This window comes from Tuber melanosporum (assembly GCF_000151645.1).
Source record: "Tuber melanosporum whole genome shotgun sequence assembly, scaffold_167, strain Mel28".
Classification (NCBI taxonomy): Eukaryota; Fungi; Ascomycota; class Pezizomycetes; order Pezizales; family Tuberaceae; genus Tuber; species Tuber melanosporum.
The window spans coordinates 195351-220270 of record NW_003298827.1 but is presented as its reverse complement, the minus strand read 5'-3'; the positions used below and the strand labels follow the sequence as shown (position 1 = coordinate 220270).

Sequence of the window (24920 nt, the reverse complement as noted above, 5' to 3'; positions counted from 1 at the left end):
ACCTTCATTAAGGATTGGTTGTGATTTGGCAGGATTTGCGAACTTCTATAAATGCTTCATAGAAAACTTCTCCAAGATCTGCACCCTAATTACAAAGACATTAAAAGAAGATCTTAAAAGTTTCTGGTGGGGCAAAGGACAGGAAACAGCCTTTCAGGAGCTTAAGAAAAGGTTTACTATGGTCACAATTTTTTATTCTATTTCTTCCCAGAAAGAGAAACTGTAGTGGAAATGGATGTTAGTGATTTCGCTTTAGGCTACATCCTTTCTCAATTTGTAGGAAAAAAACTACATCCTGTAACCTTCCACTCCCACAGGCTAAATTCTACACAGCAAAATTACAAGATCCATGATAAAGAACTATTAGCAATATTGGAAGTATTCAAAGAATGATGCCAATACTTGGTGGAAACTGAAAAATCAATAACTGTGTATACCGATTACCAAAACCTCAAATATTTCCTCACCTTGAAGATCTGGAGCGGATGCCAAATCTGTTGTACACAGAAGTTAGTAGATTACAACTGCAAAATTGTTTACTGCCTAGGCACAAGAGAGGGCAAACCTGATATGCTCAGTCAATGGCCCAAGTACCATTCTGAGGAGGGAGCTATACATCGCAAATAGGAGATATTAAAGTCAGAACATTTCTAAGTCAGTTCAATAACGAGAACAGTAAAACGGGAAATTCAAATATACCCACTAGCAGGCAGCACAGCAGATAGTATAAGTACAGGTGATCTACAGGAAACAGCGAATTGAAACGACTCAGACCCTGTGATTCGAGTAAAACGATTAAACATAAGAGCAAGATTACCAACTAAAAATTCAAGTATGGTAGCAGGCCACGATCTCTATACTATACAGGAAGACATAGTACCAGCACAGGGAGAATTGGTTGTTGGAATCAGTATCGCAATCGGGCCACTGGTCGGAACTTATAGGAAGATTGCTCCTAGAAGCAAGTTACCAGTTAGAAGCTGTATTTCTACTGGTACCAGCATAATTGATGCAGATTACACCAGTGAACTCAAGGTGTTATTATTCAACCATCGAGACATAGACTATCACATTAATGCTAGTAATCAAATTGTCCAGCTAGTGATAGAAAAAATTAATACTGTGGATATGATAGAAATAGACAACTTAGAAGACACAGGAAGAGGCAATTCAGGATTCAGCAGTACAGATATCTCAACAAGAGCTTTAACTATCCGGAAATTAGAACTAGTAGTTAGCCCATTACATGAATCAATAGACCAGAATATAGACTGGCATGATACAACCGAAGTACCTGAATGAACCCTTATGACTAGTGCTATACTAGCCAGCAAGGAATTACAGAAATTTAATTCAGAATTCTTAGAGCAAATCCTTAAAGCGATTCTAGGAAATAGAGAATGGCTTAAAAGAAATTTGAGTTGGAGAAACTACAAGATAATGGCAAATTTTTCCCAAAAAACTGGACCCTATCCAACAAGTTACTTTACTACAAGCAAAGACTATTTGTACTAAAAAACGAGGATTTTTATACAAGAATAGCTGAAGAATATCACAATGCTAAGATAATAGGACACTTCGGACAAGAAAGAACCCTCAAGAAAATTATGAGAGACTTCTATTGGAAAGGCCTAACAGATTGGGTAAATAATTATATACGGTCGTGTGATAATTGTCAATAAAACAAATCCTCACAACACATGAAATATGGTCTACTACAACCACTGCTAATACCATAAGCAGCAAGAGCATCAATATCTGTTGACTTTATTACTCAGTTACCACAAAGTTGAAGTTACATCCAAATTATAGATGGTAGTAGTTAATGGTTTACTAAAATAGCTTACTTCATTGGATTAGAAGTGACAGTCACTACAAAAGACATGGCTATAGCCTTTACAAAGGAAATATGGAAGCTATATGGCTTGCCAACAGAAATTGTCTCAGCTATGGATTCGAAGTTTGCTGGAAATTTTTGAAAATTCCTGTACAAAACGTTGAACATAAAAAGAAGAATGTCTACAACATACCACCTACAAATAGATGGACAAACTAAGTGAACCAACCAAGTGCTAAAAGGTTACTTATGAAGTTTCATCAACTATAATTAGGATGACTGGTACCAATTGCTATTTTTAGCCAAACATCTCTACAATAACTCAGCAACTAATGTACATGGAATGACACCTTTCTATACAAACTATGGATTTTATCCACAAACCAAATGGATGAAAGACCTAGGGGTATGAAATCCAGGAGCCATACTTTATATAAACTGGATAAAGACAATCCATGAACAAGCAAGGCAATTACTCGAACGGACATGAGAGGTTATGGCCAAATACTATTACAGGAAGGCCAAGTAACAACCTGACTTCTAAATCGACAATAAAGTAATGTCAAACACAAAGAATATTCGTACAGGTTAGATATCAAAGAAACTTAGTCCAAAATTATATAGACCATTCATGATCTTAGAGGAATGAGGAAATTGTGCCTGCGAACTGAATATTGCAAATTGTTAGAATATACATCCAGTGTTCCATGTATTCCTATTAATTCCATATAGGGAGTCAATATGCGTAGATCGACAATAACCTCACAGGAAGTCTGAGGATATTGAGTATGACTTACCATAGGAAATTGAAAAAAATAAAAAAATAGTAAAAAGCGAGATAAGCTCTTACTAAAAGAGAGTACATGGTCACTACCAAGAAGTACAGGAACTATGATACTTTATCAAATAGCAAGGTTATTCCAAAGACAAGAAAACCTGGGGGGCCTGTAACTGGCATGGATAATACAAGGAAAATGGTGGAAGAATTCCACTATAATAATCCAGAAAGGCCATGGTAGACACAAGAACAATCATAAGGCAAAGGTTTTCCTACCATGGCCAAGAAAATGTGGAACGTTTTTCACCCTATTCTCATCAGGTCCTAAAGGAGTTAATATTTAAAGTTCAATAATTAATTGTTTTAATTTAATTTTTAATTTTTAATTTGTTTCATATGTATCCAAAAGGCATTTGAGATAAAGCCTTAAAAGGAGGTAGCTCATAATAGGAATACTGGAATCCGATACCTAGGAACCACTCTAAGTAGAGTAACCCCTCTCAGAATCAGAATCCCTGGTCTCTAACACTCCCCTCCGGCCCCCTTAGAGGGCCCACACATTATCACACATATTAATTTCAGTTGCATTCTGTGACTATAATACCACAAAGTTGACAGTATAAGGATAACACCATATATGTCGCTGCCATCTGTCCAACCAGATCCTGTTCACAGGATATATGTAAAGGGACCTTCAGATAGCTCTGGAAAGTGGAACAGAGTAAATCCATTAACTATTCAGGATGTTACAAGGCTTCAAAGATGTGACATCTTGGGTATAAGCTGTAGGTAACAGGACATTTTAGCATGAAGAGATTGTATTGAATGATAAAGGATTTCAACCAAAAACCAATATATTGGCACCTACCCTACGATAATCAGAAGAGTCTAGAACTCTGAGGAACACTACTACAGCAGCTAATGGACCTCACAGAGTGTTACAACTGGGTTTCGGAACATGTTGTAGTTGCTGGAATAATTTTTACTACTAGAGCAGTGATTGAAACCCTATTACCTAGAGCAATCAAGGGTTGCCAACAGAGGGATTATCTCTCAATGCAGTGGAATAGCTTCCTGCAAATTAGTAGGAAGTTCTCCAGAAAATATTTATTAGTTGGGTATTAAGTTATGAAGGTTTGAAGTCAGACGATCTAGGAAGGTTATAATTACAACTACCTTCACAGATACAACCTACAGATGAAACTGATCATTTCATCAATGATGGTGTCACAAATATGGCTTAGCGAGGAAAGGGTTTTCACGTGACGCATAGTTGTGAGTCACAAGTGCGTTATTGTTTCACACATATGACTCATTAGGGTCATATGATTTGTTATGTGTGGAATTTGTGATGCTTTCGCACATGGCTCAAGTATGAGTCATGGGACGTGCACTTGGCAAGTATGCCTTGCGAGTATGCCTTGCGGGTAAGCCTTGCATATATGATTTATGTTTTGCACATGACCTCATTATGAGGTCATGGGTTTCGCGTGTATGACTCAGTCGAGTCATATGACTTGTTTATTGCGTTATGATTGGTTTATGAGTTTTGTACATGACCTCGCTATAAGGTCATAGGTTTTGAGCATGTGATCACTTTGGTCACATGATTAGTTTGTTATGATTTGGTTTCGCACATGTGACCACTTTAGGTCACATGATTATGGGCAGGAAGAATACTATATAAGGAGGCCGATGCGGCCGAGGAAGATAGGTTCTTCACGCTTTGTTCTAAGTACTTTTCCTACTTATTACTTTAACAAATATAAAACACCTTTACAATCTTTATCTTTATTGCAACCTTATCAGTAAGCCAAGAAGTGCTCGTCACGAAGACAAGTTAGAGAAAGCTTACGATAGGCGTTTCCGATAGAAGACAAAGGTCTTGTACTATCGGTAACGTAGGCAGAGACCTAGAGCTATCGTAGGACAAAGAAAGAAGGAGACAGAACCGATAAGTATCGTTCCCCGTCGCCAAGAACTAACTATACAGAGAGGGATCGTTACAGATGGAGACAATTGGTACCAACTCAGTTCCACTTAAGAACTAGGCCATAAGTCTAAAGACTCTGATAATCGAATAGTTGCTATTAGAAACAGTATAGTTCCTAGTTAGCTATATAGTAATTATCGAAGAGGGTATGGTGATTTTCAGGGTCTCCAGGTATTCACACCTTTGAAGAATACCTGACCTGTAAGTTATAATCAGAGAGGTACATAGTTGTATAATAGATATATATTGTCCATGAACACTTAGATGCAGAATATAAATATCGAAGTGCCTCCTAAGCTTTTAGATGTTATCAAGCAACAGAGAAGAGACCTTCATGATATAATATTATCTTCACAATTTTATTCTACTTTACCTACTTTACTTCACTCTTAGTAGTCATAAATAAAATAAGTGAAATTCAAGCCTTCCTAGACAATCTCTGTCTACAGAAATGAATCTTGCTTGGCTTAGTTAACTCTGAAGTCTATCAGATTGTCTCCATCTAAGGGCGAGATATAAACAGATTTGTGTATTTAAAGACCACATGATTCCACGATGAAAGAGGCAGACTTCAACAGACAGTATTTCAATGTAATTAGTTGAATGATTACATCTTTGTTTTCTCCGTACACCTTCGAAGCCTCCTTTAGTTCTCAGCTCTCGCCTCCTCTCTGTTAGAGTGGGCTACCTGCTAACTATCGTACCTATTACTGACAATGTGATTAGTATCTTGCAAACATATTATAAGTTATGTTAACAATATTCTCACTCTGATGCTGCAGCCCTTTTGGTAGTAGGCAAATGAGCTGACTAGATATTCTCTCTAGCTATTAGAGAATAGTACTTCAGCTAATTGTGTAAAAGTTTTCCTACACATTAATAAACACCGCAGTATTCCAAAATGCAATTAACTATGGTCCCTTTTTAACTTTAACTGTATCAATAACATTTAACTTAAAGAGTATAATAAATAAATTTGATACATAATCCTGGGTTTTGAAAAAAATAGCTCAAACTATACAGTAGAGATAGTAAAAGATCTCAGAGATATCATAGATATGATAATCTTTATTCGCTGAATACCAAAATGGATTGAGACTATTATTACTGCCTTTAGAAGTTATATATAATAGTAAATACTTCTGCTATATTATTTCTGTTTTTATTTTATTTTATTTTTTTATTCTACTTTAATCTTGATATATATATATATATTATTTTTATATAAATTTACTTTAATACTTCTGAATATTTTTTTGAATAAAAAACATTTACTTTTTGGTCTAATTTCCTTTCCCTTTTCTTATTCTTATACTAACTACTTTGGCTATTTACAGAGATAATTTTGTGTTCTTAGTAATATTCTCCTACCTTCTAGGATTATAATACTCCTATATTCAGACTTTTTTTTTTTTTACTTACATTCTCCACATCTTACCAGTAACAAGACTAATGGCTTTCTATAACCAAACTCCTACATCTGCTCAATTATCAAGCATTCTGTTACCAGAGTCCACCTCAGTCTACCCTTTCAGAAAATGTCATTCCACTATCACATACCAGGTGCCTTGTCCTCAGCCTCCGTACCTTGAATGTAGTAAGGTCTCTCCTAGTATCTCCCACCTCTTTCAGTTTATAGTTCCTACAACTCTCTAAAATAAACAATTGGACAACATTCACGTAAAAATTATAAAATATCAAATGGACTGTAGGAAAACTCTGCCATTCTTATTGACTCTTAAAGAGACCCGACTATCAACAGGACAATGGCTAGAGGTCAACAGTCTGAGTAAGACTATACTATAACTTTATCACAGTAATATGATTAGTCAAATACCCAAGCAGAGCTTGTATTACAAGTACTAATAAAATCTTTCAGTTGTGATTATAGTGGTTATGGAGTATGTTTTCAGGCTCTTCATGCTATGAACCTGTAGCAGCTAGCTACAATCTTGTAATCAGTAAAGAGTAGGTGGAAAATCCTTGAAAATAATTACCAATATCATGAATTGAGAATGAATTCTCTATGATATTAGGACATTATATACATATAAGATACCCTCAGCAGGAAGGTTGTTTTCTCTCTAGTTGGAAGGAAAAAGAAGAAGAAAAAGAGATAGGTAAATGTAAACTTGTTGGATAGAATAAAGAGGAATTAAATGCTAGTGTTTTTCTTCTTCTTTTACCAAGGGAATATTCATGTTCACAGGTATGATTTATATATGGAGAAGTGGAAGAAGAAGTAAAGAGGGGAGATTGAATACATGTAAATACATATACCATGTCTCTTTCAACAGTTTTTAGCTGTAGAGGGAGAGACAAGTTACAGTGCACTAGAATAAACCCGGCCACCCAAACCCACTATTCTCCTCACTCTCCTCTTAGAGCTGATGACGGAGAACCACATATGGAGGATTGGTGGTCGGCTTCCTCCAAATCGTAATCCTCCTACCGAGGTTAACCTCGGTGCACTTTTTCTTAAGTTGCCATTTCGACTTGTCCTCCTTGACCTCCTTGACACCCTTAACCTCCTTGTCCTCCTTAGTACGAATATTGAGACAATTGGTGACGGAATTAGTAGCTTTGCGAACAGCCTTTTTGATACTAGTATCACCTCTGCCCAAACTCACACGGATACTGTCATGCAAAAGCTTGAGGGGGAGATGAGCATGCTCTTCCCAAATACGGTCTAAAACCAACTCCCCTTTCGGGGTACGGGGCCAGATCTCCGTCTTAAAAATAAGGGTTTGGACGTCGGTATTGGTAATTTCATAAGCCGAAATATAGATTTTGCCGAGAGAACGAGTTTTCTTCAAATCCTGCATCGGGTCCACGTTACTGGTAGAAAGGAGGATCGAGTAATGGATCCGTCCTTTTCCAGCAATGTACGAATTTAGTCTAGAATAGTAGCCTTGTTCGCTCTTTTCATTGACCACGTCAATAACCACCACGGGTAGTTGGGCGTTGTTGACGAAAATACTAAAGTCTGGTATGATGTAGTCCCTATTAACTTTAATACCTACAAATATTTTTTTTTTTAGTCTAGTGAGTGAAGGTTTAGAGGAGAAAGAAAGAGAGGTAGAATTACGGGTAGCACATCTGGTACTAGTAGTCTCGTCAAATCCACCTTTTTCCCCCGGTCTGAAAAGGAATTTGCTTATAACTCCTGGTATACCATAACAGAGGGACTCCCAACCGCGGATAGAGAGGACGATTTTGTCCCCATTCGGATAATACTCCAATCTGATTTATTATTATTATTATTATTATCTGAAAGTTCAAACTAGATTTGGAAAGCGGAATAGTGAACACATACCTGAGTCTCGGAAAATCTGAAATCTTTTGCATAATCAAAGGTAAAAATTCATTGAATATACCGACGAGTACCTTGTATTCGCTAGTCCAACGCACGTAATATTGGTGCTCTCTAAGAAGTTTAACGAGTTGATTGAAAGCAAGCTGGAATGTCATTGGGATAAGGGCGGCTGGTGGTAGTGGCCTACTTCTCTTATGCCTCTTATGCATTGCTAGAGGTTTGGAGGTTTGTACCGATCTCATATTTGAGTAATATGACTGCAGAGAGGAGGTGGTATAATATGAAGGTTTGAGGTAGAGATGGGTAGGAATGAGAGTAGGGAGAACTATGTACTTAAGCTGCTGTGTGCGAGAGGAACATTCAGGTCCCGTGCGCAGTCCCACATATACCCTACTTCTCTAAGCAGGTTGCGGGTACGAAGAACGTATGAAACTGGAAATATTCTATGCTGGTAAATGGCTTCGAGTGATTTGCAATGACGCGGAGCCTACAATCAAAACAGTCTGACTAAACCGAACTAGTCAGATTTGCAATTCTTCTCTTGTAGTACAACAACGATAACCAACTGACAACATCAGAATGGATTCTCTAGAGGACAGCGTTGCCTCCGCAGTCCTTTCGGCATATGTTGATCTTCCAAATAAAAGTAAGCCACTAGGAAGAGGCGGTATCAACGAATGGGTTCCATTATCCGGCATTGTGCTCGAGTGCGGTGAAGGTACTAGTCGGCTTACCGCTGTTGCACTAGGGTGAGTTTGGCTATATCTTTTAAGATTTGTGTAAATGGAAGCTAATACCTGTATAGAACTGGCATGAAGTGTCTTCCCAAGGATAAAATCCCATTTGCTGGTGGAATGGTTTTGCATGATAGCCATGCTGAGAGTTTGTTTATCATGCGATAAGAAATTTTTCATGGCTGACTACCAAACAGTGCTTGCCATCAGAGGGCTTAATTGGTATATTCACAAAATCTATTTCTCAGCTTGATCTGAATGGCAAGAGTGGGGGGGTATAGAGAGAGGAGGGACTGGTACTGACTAATAACCACAGCTTCTTGTTGGAAGAATGCCAATCTCTGTCAGCAGATAGGTTATTTGTATCAAAGTTCATCCGCCGAAGAAGTCAACAAGAGATTTCTCAGCAGTCTCCTCAACCATTCACTCTGCGAGAGAGTGTTCTGATACATTTCTATTCTTCTGAGGCTCCTTGTATGATTCCCTTCCTCTCGACTTATCAACCTTCACAGCTGACAGCATAAAAGGCGGAGACGCCAGTATGGAACTAACAATGGCGGTACAGGACGACCCAACACCATGGACCATCCTCCCACTCGCACCTGCCTCCTCTACCTCTCCACGCGCCTTGGGACAACCAAGAACTCTCCTCCAAGGACGGCAATACTTCTCAGAGCTCGGTTTCGTCCGGACAAAGCCCGGCCGTACCGACTCTCTACCAACCCTCTCAAAATCCTGCAGCGACAAGCTCTCCGTCCGGCAGGTGATATCCGCCCTCCTATCACCAACAACTCTCCTAATATCACCTGAAAACGCATACATAATGACCGTAATTCTCCCAACAACGTCCTATTGCCCCAACGCCTGCGCACGGGCTTTCAGTACCACAGGACGTATGGCGCCGTTGGTGGACAGGAAATTCGAGGGCGGATACAAATTTTCCCCGTTCGCTGTCAGGACCACAAATCTTTCGTTTGGGTTTTCGAAGAGGGTTATTGGGACGGGTGCTATTGGGAGTAATATTTCCGCTGTATGGGTTAAGGGTAGAAGTGTTGAAACATTGATTGGTGGCGTGCTGCAGGGTAGAAAGCAGTTTGCTTCCGGGATTAAGGGGGCTAGCATGATTTGTAAGATGATGATCTGGAGGTTGGCGCAGAAAGTTGCGGAAGCTGAAGGTATTGACGGGGTCGGTGGAGAGCGGTACGGGTCGGTTAAGTTGGGGGTGAAAATGGTTGCGAGGAACGAGGCTAAGGAGATGACGAGAGAAGTGCTTGGGGGGTGGGTCAAGAATGGCGGCGACGATTTTGGGAATGTGCGGGAGTAGGTGAGCATGGTTGTGGGAAGACATGAGTCTATATATGATATCCTTCTGTGAGGAGACCCTGGTTATATAATTTGGTTACAGGTCATTTCTATATTATTCTTTGTCTTGTTAGAGTTCTGTGCCAGGCAGGAGACCTCAACACTAACGCATAGAGGTATTATAAAGCAATCCCCATATTATTGTGTCAGCGTATCTAACAAAGAAAACATATTCTACCCTGAGCCATCTACACGTTGAATTCAACCCCATACCTGAGCATCCGTCTGACCCCATCACGGTATGCTTAAAGCCCACGAACCTACCCAACCTACGGGACTTCCTGCTCAATTCCCTTGCACAATCCAAGAAGAGGCAGGCGCACAGACCAGTAAGCCACATCCTCTAACACGCTAGACTTGCCTGCTTTGAACAGGCTGACACCCCTCCCATTCATTGGGTAGCCGGCGAACAAAGAAATATCAACCTCAATCTAGAGATTGAGAACTGATTATGGTTCTCTCTCGGCTGCTTGGATCAAACTGCCGGTAATAATTTCGGTCAAAGAGCGAGCAGTTTTTGCTCACTTCCACAGTGTGGGTCATGCTCTTACGAGACGAGCTAAATCATCACTTATCTGCTGGCGAGCAATTCAATTTTTGCTGTTCGGCAGAGTGGCTATTTCAAACACCTATCCTTTTTGTGCAAAGCTGCGGCTCTGTGTCCCGACAAAGTGGAAGAGTGGAGGGGAGATTTTTTGCTTGGGGATTGATAAATCGTTGTTCTATTACCAAATCCATACCACCTATGAAGTACTGTCAGCAGCCTTTATGGCCAAAAAACATACTGGTACTAGTACCGATATTGGGTAAAAGATTTCATTGCTTACTAGTGCGAAACTCTAATACTACTCAAGTACTAGGAGTATTTACCGGAGCAGTATGATATTAACTTGAATATCATTGCTCGATTGATGTGGGCAAAGGCAGAGGGCCGTAACTTCACAATTTGGTTCCAATAGTGTTGCAGGAGGGTTCATTTTCTGTAGTCATCTTATATGTTATCCACTCTTCTTAAGTAAACCTTACAAAACCTATAAACATACCCATATCCCACCAGCTGCCAGGTTTCACCGATAGGTATCCGCTGTCACCGGCCGCCATCTGTATTGAAGACGCTTAGCCTGTTTTGACCCAAAAAATGTATCGTACGGTTGCGCGCTTAGTTAGTACCCTTTACTCCATTCCAACTGAAGTCCGGGGCAGTATTAGCTGCTCTATTACACTCCATGTTCTGGGCTCACTAATTGTTTCTTCTTCAGTACTTGTCTGATGCGCCTCATGAGTTGCACAGCGAGCAGAGAGAACCCGCCCATACCAGCAGCTTCATTGATGGCTTGTCTATCTGTCTATCCTCCTACCCACCACCCTGTTGTCGGGGTAGATATCGTCACAACTGCTCTGGTCAGGACGCGCGCGCCATAATAGTGGAGGAGATAAAATAAGAGCTTATTAGTATAGGTCTTCAAGGGAATCATCCTCTCGGAAAATGGTAGTATTTTAGACTTATGTTGATGGGTTTAGCTTGCAGTATAAAATCTCATAAGTCGATGAAAGATACAATACCTTCACTCTTACGATTTCCAAGGAGATCCGCGTTATCGACTGGATGAGAAGGTCGATTGGGTGAAGGGATGGCTGAACCTACAGGTTCAAGATTCAGTTAGGGGGCGATGTAACAGAGGTCAGCAAGGAAGTTCAACCTCTATCGAACTGAGTTACTTTTTGTTGGCATTGTTAATGTTTTTGCCCCGGGCCTTCCAAGATTCGGTGTCTGGAGGGAACAAAACTGTCTGGAAACATTTCTCCAATCGAGAGAGCTCACCTTTTGCTAAATCCTCTACTCACCTATCTTCGTTTGCTGTCTTATGATATCATAATATTACAAGTATGATACCTCCATAATTCATACCGCCCTGATCATTGATAACGTGGGAACCCCAAACCCTAGTCCCATCATCACACTCCCTATCACGGTTAGGCTCTGTCCGCGAAAATTTCGAGACTTGGACAGCAACAACTTCATCGGCCAACCAACCAACCAGCCACTCACCAACAAAAAGGACCTCGCCAATTGCTCCATCTCAGCGAACAAGGAAACAATGGCGGCGGTCGATTACCTCCTCCAGGAGACCTCAGTAGGCTACGGCCTTTACCAGGTCGTTCAGCAGCCAGACACAATCGGCAACCGTCTCAAGGAAGTTCAAGAAGCCACCCAGGACCTCTCAAGATTCGGAAAAATGATCAAGCTAGTTTCTTTTGCGCCTTTCCAGTTCAGTTTTACCTCATTCTCGTCTTTTCTCTTCCATGGTTTTTGCTAATAGGCTTTTGTTTTTCGCTGGTGGTCTCTAGAGGCGCGGCTCAAGCCCTTGAAAATGCGAACGATATTTCCGAGGGTATTGCAAACGATCATTTGAAGGCGCTGCTGGAACTCAACCTTCCCAAGGGCAGGAAGAAGAAGAAGGCCGTTCTCGGTATCTCCGATAAGAACCTTGCCGGCTCCATCAAGGCCACTTTCCCTGGCGTCGATTGCGAGACGAATGAAGTTGTGCAAGACCTACTGCGTGGGCTGAGGTTGTGGGGCCCGAAGTTGCTGAAGCAGTTGCAGGATGGGGATATGGATCGTGCACAGTTGGGTCTTGGTCACGCTTACTCGAGAGCGAAGGTTAAGTTCTCGGTTCAGAAGAATGATAATCATATCATTCAGTCGATTGCGCTGTTGGATACCTTGGATAAGGATATTAATACTTTCGCTATGCGTGTCAGGTAGGTTTCAGTCCGGGGGAGTTGGCTCGGTTGTGTGCTGATGGGGAGTAGGGAATGGTACTCGTGGCATTTCCCGGAACTTGTCAAAATTGTTAACGAAAACTACCTTTACGCCCGCTTGATTCTCTTCATACGTGACAAGAAAACACTCTCCAACGACCGCCTTCACGAACTTGTCGCTATTACCAACGACGATGCTGAGATCGCTCAGTCTATTATCGATGCTGCTAAAGTTTCTATGGGTCAGGATATCTCGGACATGGATATAGATAACATTTGCAACTTCGCCGAGAAGGTCGTTTCCCTCGCCGACTACCGCAAGACTCTTCACGGATACCTTGTTGACAAGATGAGCGTTGTTGCCCCTAACCTTGCTCAGCTCATTGGCGAGATCGTTGGTGCCAGGCTTATCTCGCACGCTGGAAGTTTAACCAATCTTTCTAAATATCCCGCCTCCACTGTGCAAATTTTGGGCGCTGAGAAGGCACTGTTCAGAGCACTCAAGACTAAGGGAAACACCCCCAAATACGGTCTCATCTACCACTCCTCCTTCATCGGCAGGGCCGGAGCCAAGAACAAGGGAAGGATTTCCAGATTCTTGGCAAACAAGTGCTCTATTGCTAGCAGAATCGACTCCTTCTCTGATTCGCCTACTACCAAGTTTGGCGAGGCCTTGAGGAAACAGGTGGAGGAGAGACTGGACTTTTACGCGAATGGAACTGCACCTCAAAAGAACCAGGATGCGATGGTATGTTTATTTTGTTTTTGGTTCCATTGGTATTTTACTAACTTATAGCAGAAAGATGCCATGGACGCCGTTCTCGCAGACATCGCAGTTGACGCCGACGAAGATGACGGGCAGGTCGACCTAGAAATGGCAGACATTGTCAAACCCAAGAAGTCCAAGGACAAGAAGAAGGAGAAATCCAAGGAGAATAGAGAAGAAAAGTCCGACAAAAGGCAGGGGAAGGAGCAGAAGGAGCAGAAGGATAAGAAGGGTAAGAAGGGTAAAAGGGATAAAAAGGATAAAAAGGATAAAAAGGATATAGAAAGTAAGAAGAGACGGCGGGACGAGGAGGAAGATCAGGATGTATCGGAGAGAAAGAAGTCCAAGAAGGAGAAAAGGGAGAAGAAGGAGAAAAAGAGTAAGGCTTAAAAATTAATACATTAAATCAATACTTATTCACTCTTGTCACGGGCGTCACATTTCTTTGAGTTTTCTTTTCTTTTGGTGTATTTATATGTTTCTTTCTCATCAGTAGTTTCAACAAATGGGGTTTCTGTTTGCATCGTTTTGAAGTTGAAGTGTGAAATTAACAGTTCATGGATATCGTTACCATCACGAAGGCCGTTTCAATTGATGTATCCTTACTAGTAGTTTGCCTGTGCTACAATATCGGTACCGTAGCCATGCTTGTAATGGTACACTCGCATCCGCAAAGTCCTCGTAACACCTCACCAACTCCTACCCAAGATATCAGGATAGGCACGACTTTTTTTCGAGAAATATATCTTTTAATTTTTTTTCTATCCTCTAACGGTATGAGCGCCTGGACTCAAAAAGCCCTGTCCGTCTCGTCACTAACGCCCATACTCGAGTACTCGAGTATAATAATATTATCATAGCAATGATGGGCGAGGTCTGCCAAGAACGAGCGCCACCCTGTGGCCTCAATCTGCATCTTGCCAGTCGGAGGATGTGGCTTCATCCTCGCTTTGTGGATCCTGCGCTAAAATTACTGGGTGTCATCCTCGCTTTAACTTACATGCTTAACCTACGAGTACAGCTTTCTGCTGACTGGACTTGTTTCCTCCCATCTCTCGAATCTCGTAGGTCTGACCACCCCGTTTCCTTCACTCTCCATCGCCTCCTCCATCCTCCACGCTTTTTTTTTTCTTTTCTCACACAGAACTTGAGTGAGTGAGTGAGTGGGCGAGTGAGCGAGCGAGCTTCCGCCATGTCTTCTCTCCAGGATTTGCTGAATCCGGCATCTTCTGGTCCGTCCTCGCCCGTCTATGCCCGCAACGCAACTCCTCCTCTCCCAAGGCAGCTCCCACAGACGAACACCCAGGAAGCAGCGAATACCTTAACGTACTTTGCGAACATTCGTGAGCACAGGCAACTCAGTCCCCAGTCAAATGCAGAAGCAGCGCCCCATGAATCCTCAGATACGGATACTGTAGAATCGTCGTCTCCGGTTCCTCCAGCGTCTCCTAGAAGGATACCTGCGGGGTCCCCGCTGCGAAACGTGACGGCGACTACTACGACAAATGGCTACGGCCACAGTAGCCCGAATGACAGAGATGCGATTGGGGAACGGGATGAGGACTACGAGATGGGTATGGAAGGTGGTGTTGGTGTCAGTCGTGGCGGCGTGAGAGCAGAATCGGAGAGAGCCTCCTCGGCAAACATGGAAATTCTGCGGTCTTCACCACCAGCTACCTCTGCCTCTCCCCCGTCGACGTCTGCTCCCACGCCTGCTGATACAACAACCGTCAACACACCCGCAGCAGGGACTCCAATTGCGACCACGACGACCATGCCACCGAAATCTAAGAAGAACAAAGTGGCTAAAGCGCCCGCTCCCAGAAAGAAGGGCGTTGCGAAGCTACAGAAAAAAAAGAGAAAAGCAGTAACCGATGGAGACGATGATCTTGAAGACGAAACTACCCCAAAGAAGAGACAGATTGCGAAAAAGGTCGGGAAAAAGAGGGAGAGCGAGGCTCCCTCTGGATATAATACGGAGACGGATGACCAAGATCCAGTTACTCGGGCTACGTCTGTCAAGAGGGATACTACCCCTCCATGCCCTCCTTCTCCGTCTATTCCTCCTTCGCCTTTGGAGAGATACAATTCTGCTGGCTTAGAGCTCTACTGCATCTGCCGTGAGCCTGATTCTGGAAAGTGGATGATTGCTTGCGACGGTGAATGTGACGACTGGTACCATGGTGAATGTGTGAAGGTTGCAGAACAGGATGGCGAGCTAATTGATAAATACTACTGCAAGGCCCCTCTCCACCAACCACTGCTGCTGCTGCTACTTCTACTCATGACTAACTAACGACTTCCAGGCCCAAGGTGCACCCACAAAGGCTACGGCCGCACAACCTGGAAGCGCAAATGCCGCCTAACAACCTGCCGCCGACCAGCAGACGTATCCAAGCGCCCCCCCTCAAAGTACTGCAACGATGCCCACGGCGTCGAGTTCTTCGACCTCCAACTCGACCCGGACCGAACCCGGTACACCAGCTCGGAGATCAAGGCACTGACCTCCGCCGTCACTAGCGCAGCTAGTTTCCGCCGCCTGGGTGACCGCATGCCAACGCCACCTCTCTCGGACGAGAACTGGAAAGACTACCCCGAGGAAATCGAACGCCTGGAAAAAATTGCCCAGGAGAAAGTAGCCCTCAAGAACCGCGCGGAGGCGAACGAAGACCGCGCCCTGTACATCGACTGGGCCAAAGACCGGGCGAAGCGCGTGCACGAGGAAATGAAGGCGGACCCGGATGTCAAGCACACGGGCAAGGAGATCTGCGGCTTCGATGAGCGTCTTGCGCTCGACGAGGGCGAGTGGGAAATCTGGCGCGCCAGTGCCGAGGGCAATGCAGTCTTCGACAACCACCGCATCGACGGCCGCGACGTGTGCGTGCGGAAAAAGTGCGAGCGGCACGCTAACTGGCGATCTATTTTCGCGGATGAATCCCAGTTACAGGGCCGTCTTGTCAGCGAGCGCCTCGTCCAGCTCAAGCACGAAGAGCGCAAGATTAAGGACCGACAGAAGAAGAGGAGTATCCGGGATTCCAGGGAGGGCGTGGTGGAGACCGGGCCTTGGTTATGTTGAGTCGAGTTGGTTCTTGTCGTTCCTCTGCCGGATTTCTTGTCTGTGACATTAAGGGTTCAATTGTGCGTACAAACAAAAGTGGATTTTATTCTTGTTTTTGTTCCTTCCTCCACAAGTATCATATGCGGTATTACCTTGCCTCACCGTTCTCTCCTTGTCACTTATTTGCCCTTTTATTATTATTTTTATCCTCGTCTTCCTTTCTCCTCCTTTTGTCTATGCGTCTTCGTTCACAAAGTCCGGTATCGATTCCATCTCACGATGTGCATGACATGTCATGACCTGTTATGGCTTATTTCTTTTACTATCATCGATACTTTGGTATCTTGGGTCTGGGTAACGCTGTTAGTTTGTTCGCCTTATCACTTGTAGGTTAATTTACTTGCGGTCGTGAATGGAGCGTGCTTGTTTTATCGTTGCTCACCTCTAATTCTGTACTCATCGGCTGGTATATAGGATGTTTGCCTTGTTTTTCGTAAATGATCGCCAGACTTTGACCCTACTCGAGTACATGAATACCAGATGGTGTAGATTATTATAGAAAGGGTATTGCACAGTACAATTTTGTCTGATAAGTTTCCGTCCGCCCGGTCCATGGCGACTGCAATAAACCAGTTTCTGCTTTTCTGTTTCAAGGTTCCCGTGTAGAGCAATTATTAGTTAAGTTGTGATCTAACCCGTATCGTTTGGGGGAATGGAGTATCAGAAATTAAAGCCAAAAGTAAGGATTTATACAGTATATCTGGTTAAAGTTTTTAAATAATTGATATATTTTTCAATCAGTTCGCAGTCAGAAAAACCAACTACCAGTTCTGCCCCACCAGACCGCAGGGGGTTATGCTAAACATGTACTCTACTGTACTAGTTTACATATGATGTCTAAATGCAATGCTCAGCACTAGTCTAATTCTACAAGACGAGTAGGTTCATGTTACCATTGATTACACGACAAATAAATTAGTCACATCATCATAAAAGTTGCTCTAGCTTGAATGAAAATTCAACTATAATACAAATTAAGCTACAGTACTATGATAGCCCCAGGACAAACCACCTAGACAGTTAGAAAACCCGTATATCCCTCTCCAAAAGTTAAGCAGTCTTTTACTAGATTAAATTTCAATTTTAACATGATAAAACACTACTAGTATCATACAGAAATAACAACACCTATAAGGTCAGAGAATGATACCAAAAATATCCCTACATATATGATATGATAGAAAAGTATCGTAACTGATGCACTTGGAGCTATACTTGTACCATGGTAATGTTATTTTTTACCATCATTTTCGGATATGCTAGGCTGAGTACAGTACTAGTACAGTACTCGTGCAGTGAGGATAGTAAGATCAAGTAATTTACCCGTATATGATAAACTTCAACTTCATATCTCCAAAATAATACAACAATAGTAAGAACCCACTCCTCCCTCCCGAGGATAATTTAGACAAATTGGTGCTAGTATGTCTCCTTCGGGGGATGCACGCCTTGGCCAATTGTTTCTCTTGTCTTTTTTTTTTTGCAAACAGTGCAATACCGCCCATTGGTGAACGACCATCACTCGAGGCACGTCCAGTCCAAATACTCGAGCACCGTAGTCAACATTCCTACGACCTTAACCTCGACAGAGCTGCCCTCGCTAGTGGTATCATTAGACTCGGATAAGGGGGAACAAAAGTGTAGGAGTGGTACCGCACGTTGAACCACTGGTAGGCTACGGTCCTTGGGGATTCGCCATACTAAGGATCCAACGGGCAATGTAACTGTCCACCCATAGATACTTTACAACCTCAGGTTAGCGAACCCCAGGAGGACAAGCATGATATCACACAACATCGGAGACAGGCGATTATCTTTCCCTGCCATGGCTAGGTTTTTCCTTGCGACCGGAACCCATATCACAAGTTCACAACCCGCTCACAACCGAGCACGATGGCCAGGCATGGGAGGGGAGGTCGAGAAAGGATTAGTCTATGCAAGCCGAAGAGCTTGGCAGCGTGACGCCCCTTTCGCATACAAATCTGGCAGATCCATCCCAAACGTGGCATCCGAAAAACACTCCCCTCCCCAGGGGCTGAATGCCTCTCTTTTTTGACCGATGAGTGATTGGTTGGGTGAGTGGAAGAGTGAGTGGTTGGGCCAGAAGTCCGGTGAGTGGTTGATTGTGCCGGGGGTGTCTGTGAAGTACCGCATAGTACGGTACTCGTACAAGTGCTATAAAGTAGGTACTCGAGTATGTGGGTGGATAGATTGGGCAGGTAGATAGGCAGATATCGTGCTCGAGTGATTGCGTGCAGTACTTATACTATCGAAGGGTGAGCATACCCTAGTACACTAGAGAGATCGTTATTGCAGGAATATTCGGTACAAGTACTATGCACTATACTCAAGTATTAATAACTTTGAGAAATGCACTCACGTTGCCGGATTGAAGTCGCCTTGCTTTCGGCGGTGGCGCACCAAAAGCAATGCGACTTCAATCCGGCGGCATTGGTGCAGTGTCAGTACTCGAGTACAAACGAGTATCGGTACTCGTGCTTTTCTGCCGAGAATTAGTCCCGGAGGGGTTGTCCCCCCATGTGTTCAGGGAGATCATCACCAAGGATATGAACATCTTTTTTCAAATCTCCGACGCTTCCAGTTATCCAGAACCATTCTCAAACACAGGAGCCGGTGCTGGAATGTACTTGAACATGTACTGTACGGTACATCATCGAACGCTCTTCCATCTGTCTGTTGGTGTGTCCCGAAACGCCCCAAAACTGATCATGAGGCGATAGAGAAACGCCCCTTCCCGGGTCTTCCCCCCAAGGGACTGCCAGTAATATGGTGACTAAAGGACCACCCACTACCCACCCACTGCGACTTACCCCATCATCCAGTACCCGGCCACTCACCAAATCGATCCCGCGGTACATTACATTCCGATTAAGATCCCCCACTCCATATCCCTCGCTCCAATACTTATTCACCAGTTGTAAGTTGCAGCCATTCATCCTTGGCCCTTCTGTGACTGCTCCATACGCAACCCAACAGAAACGACAAGAAAAAACCCCGCCACAATCATACCTCAGTGTGCGGGGCTCGACGATAAGATCGCAAGCTCTAGGGCCAACTATTCATGCTTTTTTTTTGTAGCTAATGTCATTGAAGTTTGTAGTGTCATGTCATGTGGATATGGTGGCCGGTCGCTTGCGCGATATACTCTTAGCTCACCATCAGGCATTTATGATCAGAAGTATGATACCAGAGCTGGACCGGCCACTTGTGATACTGTGATATTATGATACAGTGTTCAGTTTGGGGGGGCAGGAGAGAGGGGGGGTACCATCAGTCTGGCTCCAAAATTCCCTAAACCGCAATAATAACGAAACGGCCCGGTTTCTTCTGAGTGTGTAAAAGTGATATAGGTCCAGAGAGTGTATATATCCTTGGAAGGATAGTCTTCTGCGCTTTCCACTCCCATTTCGGACTGCACCCTCTTCCAATCGCCCCGTACAACAGCCACCGCTGAAGCAACACTACTACGAGTACAGCAGCAACAATCAGTAGCGATGGTGATAGAAGTGGAGATTGACCTACGAACCGCCTACGATGCGTGTGTTTCTGCAATCAATAGCAATCCCGCGCCGCAAGACATTGAGAGCGTCCAAGAAGCCCGAGAAAACTTCTTTCGGTGGGATCAGAGAATATCGACAATCCCCCAGGCGTATACCCGGCAGGCGATTGCCATCCTACGGAGTACAGAGATGTCATTGGCCGACAGTGAAATTGATTCGGTAGTTAGCGGCTTGAGGATCGCGACTGAGAAACTAGAAGAGCTCGTACAGAAGGGTTTCGACGATGAGGAACTCAGTTATATGCTGAGAGGGTTGAGGGTTTCCAACAGTTTGTCCGCCAATTATACATACGACCTCCCGTCTTGAGAACGCGGACTGACATGAGATAGAGTCGACGAGCACAGGAGAAGACGCCAAGAAGAACCCTACATTCGTATCTACCGCCTCAGATTATATCCGTGCGTTGGAAACGAGAACCCCTGGGAGCGCAGAGTGGATATTTGCGACGCCCGGGTATACAAACTGGATATCTGTACCTTCGGAGGGGTCAGCGATCCTGTGGATTAACGCACCAGATGGGCTCGGGAAGACTATTCTTGCAGCTAGAATTGTGCAGGAGTTATTTTCGAGTGGCGAGGCACCTGTTGCGTACTTTTTCTCTTCGCATGAGGATTCGATTCGGAGAGTCACGACAAACATATTGCGATCGTGGATAGATCAGTTACCTACCCCCGGCGAGGAAGGAGGAAAGGACGCCCAAGGACTCTCCGAAGACAAAGTTGCCAGAGAAGATGATCTGTGGCGGATCCTCAGCACTGCCCTGCACGGTGTCGGGAAATCTTATCTCGTACTTGACGGGTTGGATGAGTGCTTGGATTATGACGAGGCAGCACGGTCCAGGACGGCTGGCGTTCGTGGAGTGTTTCTAAAGCGATTGTTTGATATGGTTCACACTACTGGGGTGCGGCTTTGCATCCTTAGTCGAGACGTAAGTGATATCAGGAGTGCCTTCCAGAGTGAGCATGACAGATCACTCGACTCTCACTCGGTTTTTGAGATCCCAGCTGTTCCTGAGGATTTTGCGGAGGATTCAAAGATTTTAGCGAAGGAAATCGTGGAGAGGAAGTTCGGTGAGGAAACGCCCGAGCTGAAGAGAGAACTGATCGAGGGTATTTCCCTCAGGAGCGGTGGGTCGATGCTGTGGGTGCGGCGAGCGGGGGATCTTCTCAAACCCTGGATGTCTGAAGATCAACTCAAAGAGACTTTATCGTCTCTGCCGACTGACCTACCACAACTTTACAAGAAGCTCTTGGGAAAGGTCGTTGAATTAGGCAAGGAAGAGCGAGACAGGGCAAAGGAAATTCTCCGATGGACACTGTTCGCCGAACGACCTCTGAGCGTCAAGGAGCTCACGGAAGCACTCATCTTGAATGACGGTGATGCTACATTTCCCAAAGATCGCCTTCCACCCTGCATAGACGAAGGCTACATCAACAGCCAAATCCTCGGTCTGTGCGCCGGTCTCGTGGAGGTCCGCCGTCAGGGGACCGCCCCGGAAGCCTGGACAATCCACATTGCTCACTCCTCTGCCAAAGACTTCCTAACTAACTGCTACTCCAAGAAAGAGCGTGAAGATCTCGGAAGTCTCTCAGAATTTACCTTCTCAGACTACCACCTCTCGCACGGTATCCTGGCGAGTACCTGTCTCAGATACTCCATGCTAGAGGATATTCATATGGTCGCGACCATGGTGGACTTTGACTCCTCTACGGAATGGCCACCACTGCCAGGAGCCTCGCCCTCCCTCTCCAAAGCGCTGGAACCCTACTCCTTGCTCCAATATGCGAAAAGCAGCTGGACCCTCCACGCGCAGCAGAACGTCGACTACGATGCCGCGCTGTATCGTCGCATCTGTTCAGCACTAACTCACCCTCGAAAAGCCCGCAAATACGGCATCTCTAGACCAACGTACCACAGCCCAGAATGGCACCGGGTCCTCTTCTTTCACCAGCATGCACCAACACTTGCAAAGCCCATCTCACCACTTGATACCTGCGTCCGCTTCGGCATCCTCCATGGCGTGAAGCTCCTCCTCCGTAAAATCACCCCAGTGTCACACCCAGAAGCTTATGTTCGTGCTCTGTGGATAGCAGTATACTATAACCACCCATTGCTTGTCACTTTTCTCCTCGCAAAAGGGGCAGACGTAAACGCCACGGGGAATCTCGGCTCAGCAGTAAAATTCGGAAGCGCACTGCATATTGCCGTAAAGTTAAACTTCACAGACATAGCACAGATACTAATTTCTCACGGTGCAAAAGTGAATGCGCTAGTAGGGGAGTACGGGACAATCCTGAATGCTGCTGTCGCAGGCGGTGCTGAAAGGATGGTCGAAATCCTCCTAGACGCTGGCGCCGACTTGAGCGAAGCACCAACGAGATACGGCAATGCGCTTGTTCTGGCAGTCGCAATGCACAAGAACGCAATCGCCGAGCTATTGCCCTCGTGGGGAGCAGATATTCACGCCCAATGCGGGGCGTTCGGGAACGCACTCTCTGTTGCGGCCCGTGGTGGGGATGCCTACATGGTGGAGATGCTGCTGGAGCGCGGTGCCGAGGTAAATTCCATTGGGGGCTTCTTTGGGACTGCACTACAAGCAGCTGCGGCGAAAGGAGAGTTGCAGGTTGTGAAAATGTTACTAGAGGCTGGAGCGGATATCAACATTGTTGCCGGACATTATGGGAGCGCACTGCGGGCAGCAAAGGAGGGCAGTTTTGCCGAGGTTGAGAGGGTGCTCGTGGAGGCAAGCACGATTTAGTGAGTTGATAGTGCGGGTTGTGTTTTGTTTTATTTTTGTTTCACACTCGGAGCGGGCGTGTCTGGATGGGGCGTTGAACGAAGTTTCTCTTGATCTTCCATGTCTAGTGCTGGTTTTAGTCAGATCTCCTGTTGGTGTCCTGACGGGTTGTGGTATTATTTTTAGCGTGAAGAGTAATCTAGTTGAAGTTATCAACATTAGTCATTGTTGATCACTCGCCCCAAAGAGCTCACAGGTGAAACTTCAGTATCCCCAGAAATGGGCGGAAGAAGCTGTGAAGCTTGGTCATCATGTAGACGCGAGCTTTAAGAGGCGAATGGCGGAAAGGAAGAGAGATGAATTGATATGACACAGGAATTGGAAGTGTAGATGTAATTGCAGCTAAAGTTGGCGCGGTCAACCAGGAAAGAAGGAAGGGGGAGACAGAGGGGGGGAGGAAGCTTGCAACGTAATATATATCTAGCGATATCAGGAGATTGCATGCGCATTACGATTAATAACAATTCCTAACAAGTAACCCCCCCGAGCTCGTAGTATCTTGATGATAGTGAAGGTGACCAATGGCCCGACAGCAACAACGACTCTAGAGGAAAGGGAGTCCAAACAACTATCAGAAAGCCCGATCGATAAATTTTCAAGCACATGGCAAGAAGGTAATTGAATTCATCTTGGAGCATTTGTCACCTATGCAGGTACATTAATGGCTACTCTGGTGTTCGGCGCCCGGTGCTCTTATAAAACAGAGTCATATCATACCCCCTCTAGCCCCATAGAAACACGAGCTTAATGGCGGCCATACGGTCCATTTCCTAAGATTTTCCCCACTGAAAGCGAAACAATCCCAATCTTAACGCACATCCTTACCTCCCCACTGGAGCTCCTACGTTTCCTACCGCGTTTCGAAACATCATACCAATGACAGGGCAACAAATCCCTCTGCAAATGCTCAAGGCCAGTCATAGCAGCGCACCCTAGGCGTCAGTAGCATCCGAGCGTCAATCTTCCCAGCCATCTATTCCGCTGTAGAAATTCCTCCCGATACAGATACTCCATCCGGACCATCTGGCATGTCCTTGTAGTATTTCCAATAATCTACTTCTAGGACGACTGAGCTATCCCGTACCACCTGACAAGCCGACAGAGAGAGATACTGGTATTCATGAAATAGGTCGGGTCAGTTTGAACCTTATCCAACCGCTAGAGTGGCCATAACCGGAAAGCCGCACAGGAAATGCCCACGCAGTACCGTACACAAGAGTAACGCAGTCAGGTATTCGGGGTATGGAGGAAGCATTGGGACGTGTAGAGGGGGAGTAGATATCTGTGCGAGATATAAAAACGTGCCTATTCATTGGCTTGACTGTTCCGCAGGTCGCGCGCTATTCCCCCATTTTGGTATTCCCACGGTCTCAACTATACGAATGGAGGAATTTTGCACTCACCCTATATATCCCTGTTTTTCCCAATACTTCCCCCCCCCCCCCCCTACATACAAGGGTCTACCATGAATTCATGGTACAGAGCAGGGATCCGAGGTTGGGGAGCAGTGGTACAGCGCTTATCAAGTGTGTACCATAATTTTGTCCAAATCAAAGCCATTGAATTCAACTGAGAAGAAAAAAAGAGAAAAAACAAATGACATACATCATAATCATAGCTAGACGTTACTGATTTCCTTTGTTTCCTTCTTTTCCCTTTTCCATCATCCTATCCATACAAGCAGAGAGTAAAGAACAAGATATTCTGTCCCCACATTATATCACCTGCAGTACGCACCATTCCACCCACTAAGCTACAGGAAATAAAGGTTGATATGAGATGGATCAAATGAGGGGCTAATAATAGTAATCAGACAAAATAAAATGGCCCAAAAAAGGCCCAGACATAGCCTAGTAGCATGAGGATTCACGTCAC

The 24920-nt window shown here is 44.5% G+C and overlaps 4 protein-coding genes; 3 read left to right on the top strand and 1 right to left on the bottom strand.

The window, feature by feature from the left end:
• Positions 1-8503: 8503 nt before the first annotated feature.
• GSTUM_00003411001 (uncharacterized protein) lies at positions 8504-9982 on the top strand (the record flags this gene model as incomplete). Its single annotated transcript, XM_002836937.1, has 5 exons — positions 8504-8673; positions 8730-8806; positions 8856-8880; positions 8975-9132; positions 9186-9982. 5 exons carry the CDS (start codon positions 8504-8506, stop codon positions 9980-9982), a joined length of 1227 nt encoding a protein of 408 aa, XP_002836983.1.
• A 2061-nt stretch (positions 9983-12043) lies between these two features.
• GSTUM_00003410001 (uncharacterized protein) lies at positions 12044-14070 on the top strand. XM_002836936.2 has 5 exons: positions 12044-12289; positions 12370-12783; positions 12835-13078; positions 13175-13531; positions 13583-14070. Exons 1-5 carry the CDS (start codon positions 12120-12122, stop codon positions 13937-13939), a joined length of 1542 nt encoding a protein of 513 aa, XP_002836982.1. The 5' UTR covers positions 12044-12119; the 3' UTR covers positions 13940-14070.
• A 487-nt stretch (positions 14071-14557) lies between these two features.
• Positions 14558-17038, top strand: GSTUM_00003409001 (uncharacterized protein). XM_002836935.2 has 2 exons: positions 14558-15732; positions 15856-17038. The coding sequence occupies exons 1-2, from the start codon at positions 14742-14744 to the stop codon at positions 16623-16625; spliced, it is 1761 nt and encodes a 586-aa protein (XP_002836981.1). The 5' UTR covers positions 14558-14741; the 3' UTR covers positions 16626-17038.
• A 560-nt stretch (positions 17039-17598) lies between these two features.
• On the bottom strand, positions 17599-18172 carry GSTUM_00003408001 (uncharacterized protein; the record flags this gene model as incomplete). XM_002836934.2 has 1 exon in its annotated part: positions 17599-18172. The coding sequence occupies one exon, from the start codon at positions 18170-18172 to the stop codon at positions 17987-17989; it is 186 nt and encodes a 61-aa protein (XP_002836980.1). The 3' UTR covers positions 17599-17986.
• Between the last annotated feature and the right edge of the window lie 6748 nt (positions 18173-24920).

What these genes read in the sequence shown, in the direction of transcription:
- GSTUM_00003410001 (XM_002836936.2), top strand. Translation starts at nt 12,120, where the DNA reads ATGGCGGCGGTCGATTACCTCCTCCAGGAGACCTCAGTAGGCTACGGC. An exon ending in GTTTCTTTTGCGCCTTTCCA is followed by an intron (nt 12,290 to 12,369) that starts GTTCAGTTTTAC and finishes GGTGGTCTCTAG; the next exon opens with AGGCGCGGCTCAAGCCCTTG. An exon ending in TTTGCAACTTCGCCGAGAAG is followed by an intron (nt 13,079 to 13,174) that starts GTCGTTTCCCTC and finishes CTCATTGGCGAG; the next exon opens with ATCGTTGGTGCCAGGCTTAT.
- GSTUM_00003409001 (XM_002836935.2), top strand. Translation starts at nt 14,742, where the DNA reads ATGTCTTCTCTCCAGGATTTGCTGAATCCGGCATCTTCTGGTCCGTCC. An exon ending in ATGTGACGACTGGTACCATG is followed by an intron (nt 15,733 to 15,855) that starts GTGAATGTGTGA and finishes AACGACTTCCAG; the next exon opens with GCCCAAGGTGCACCCACAAA.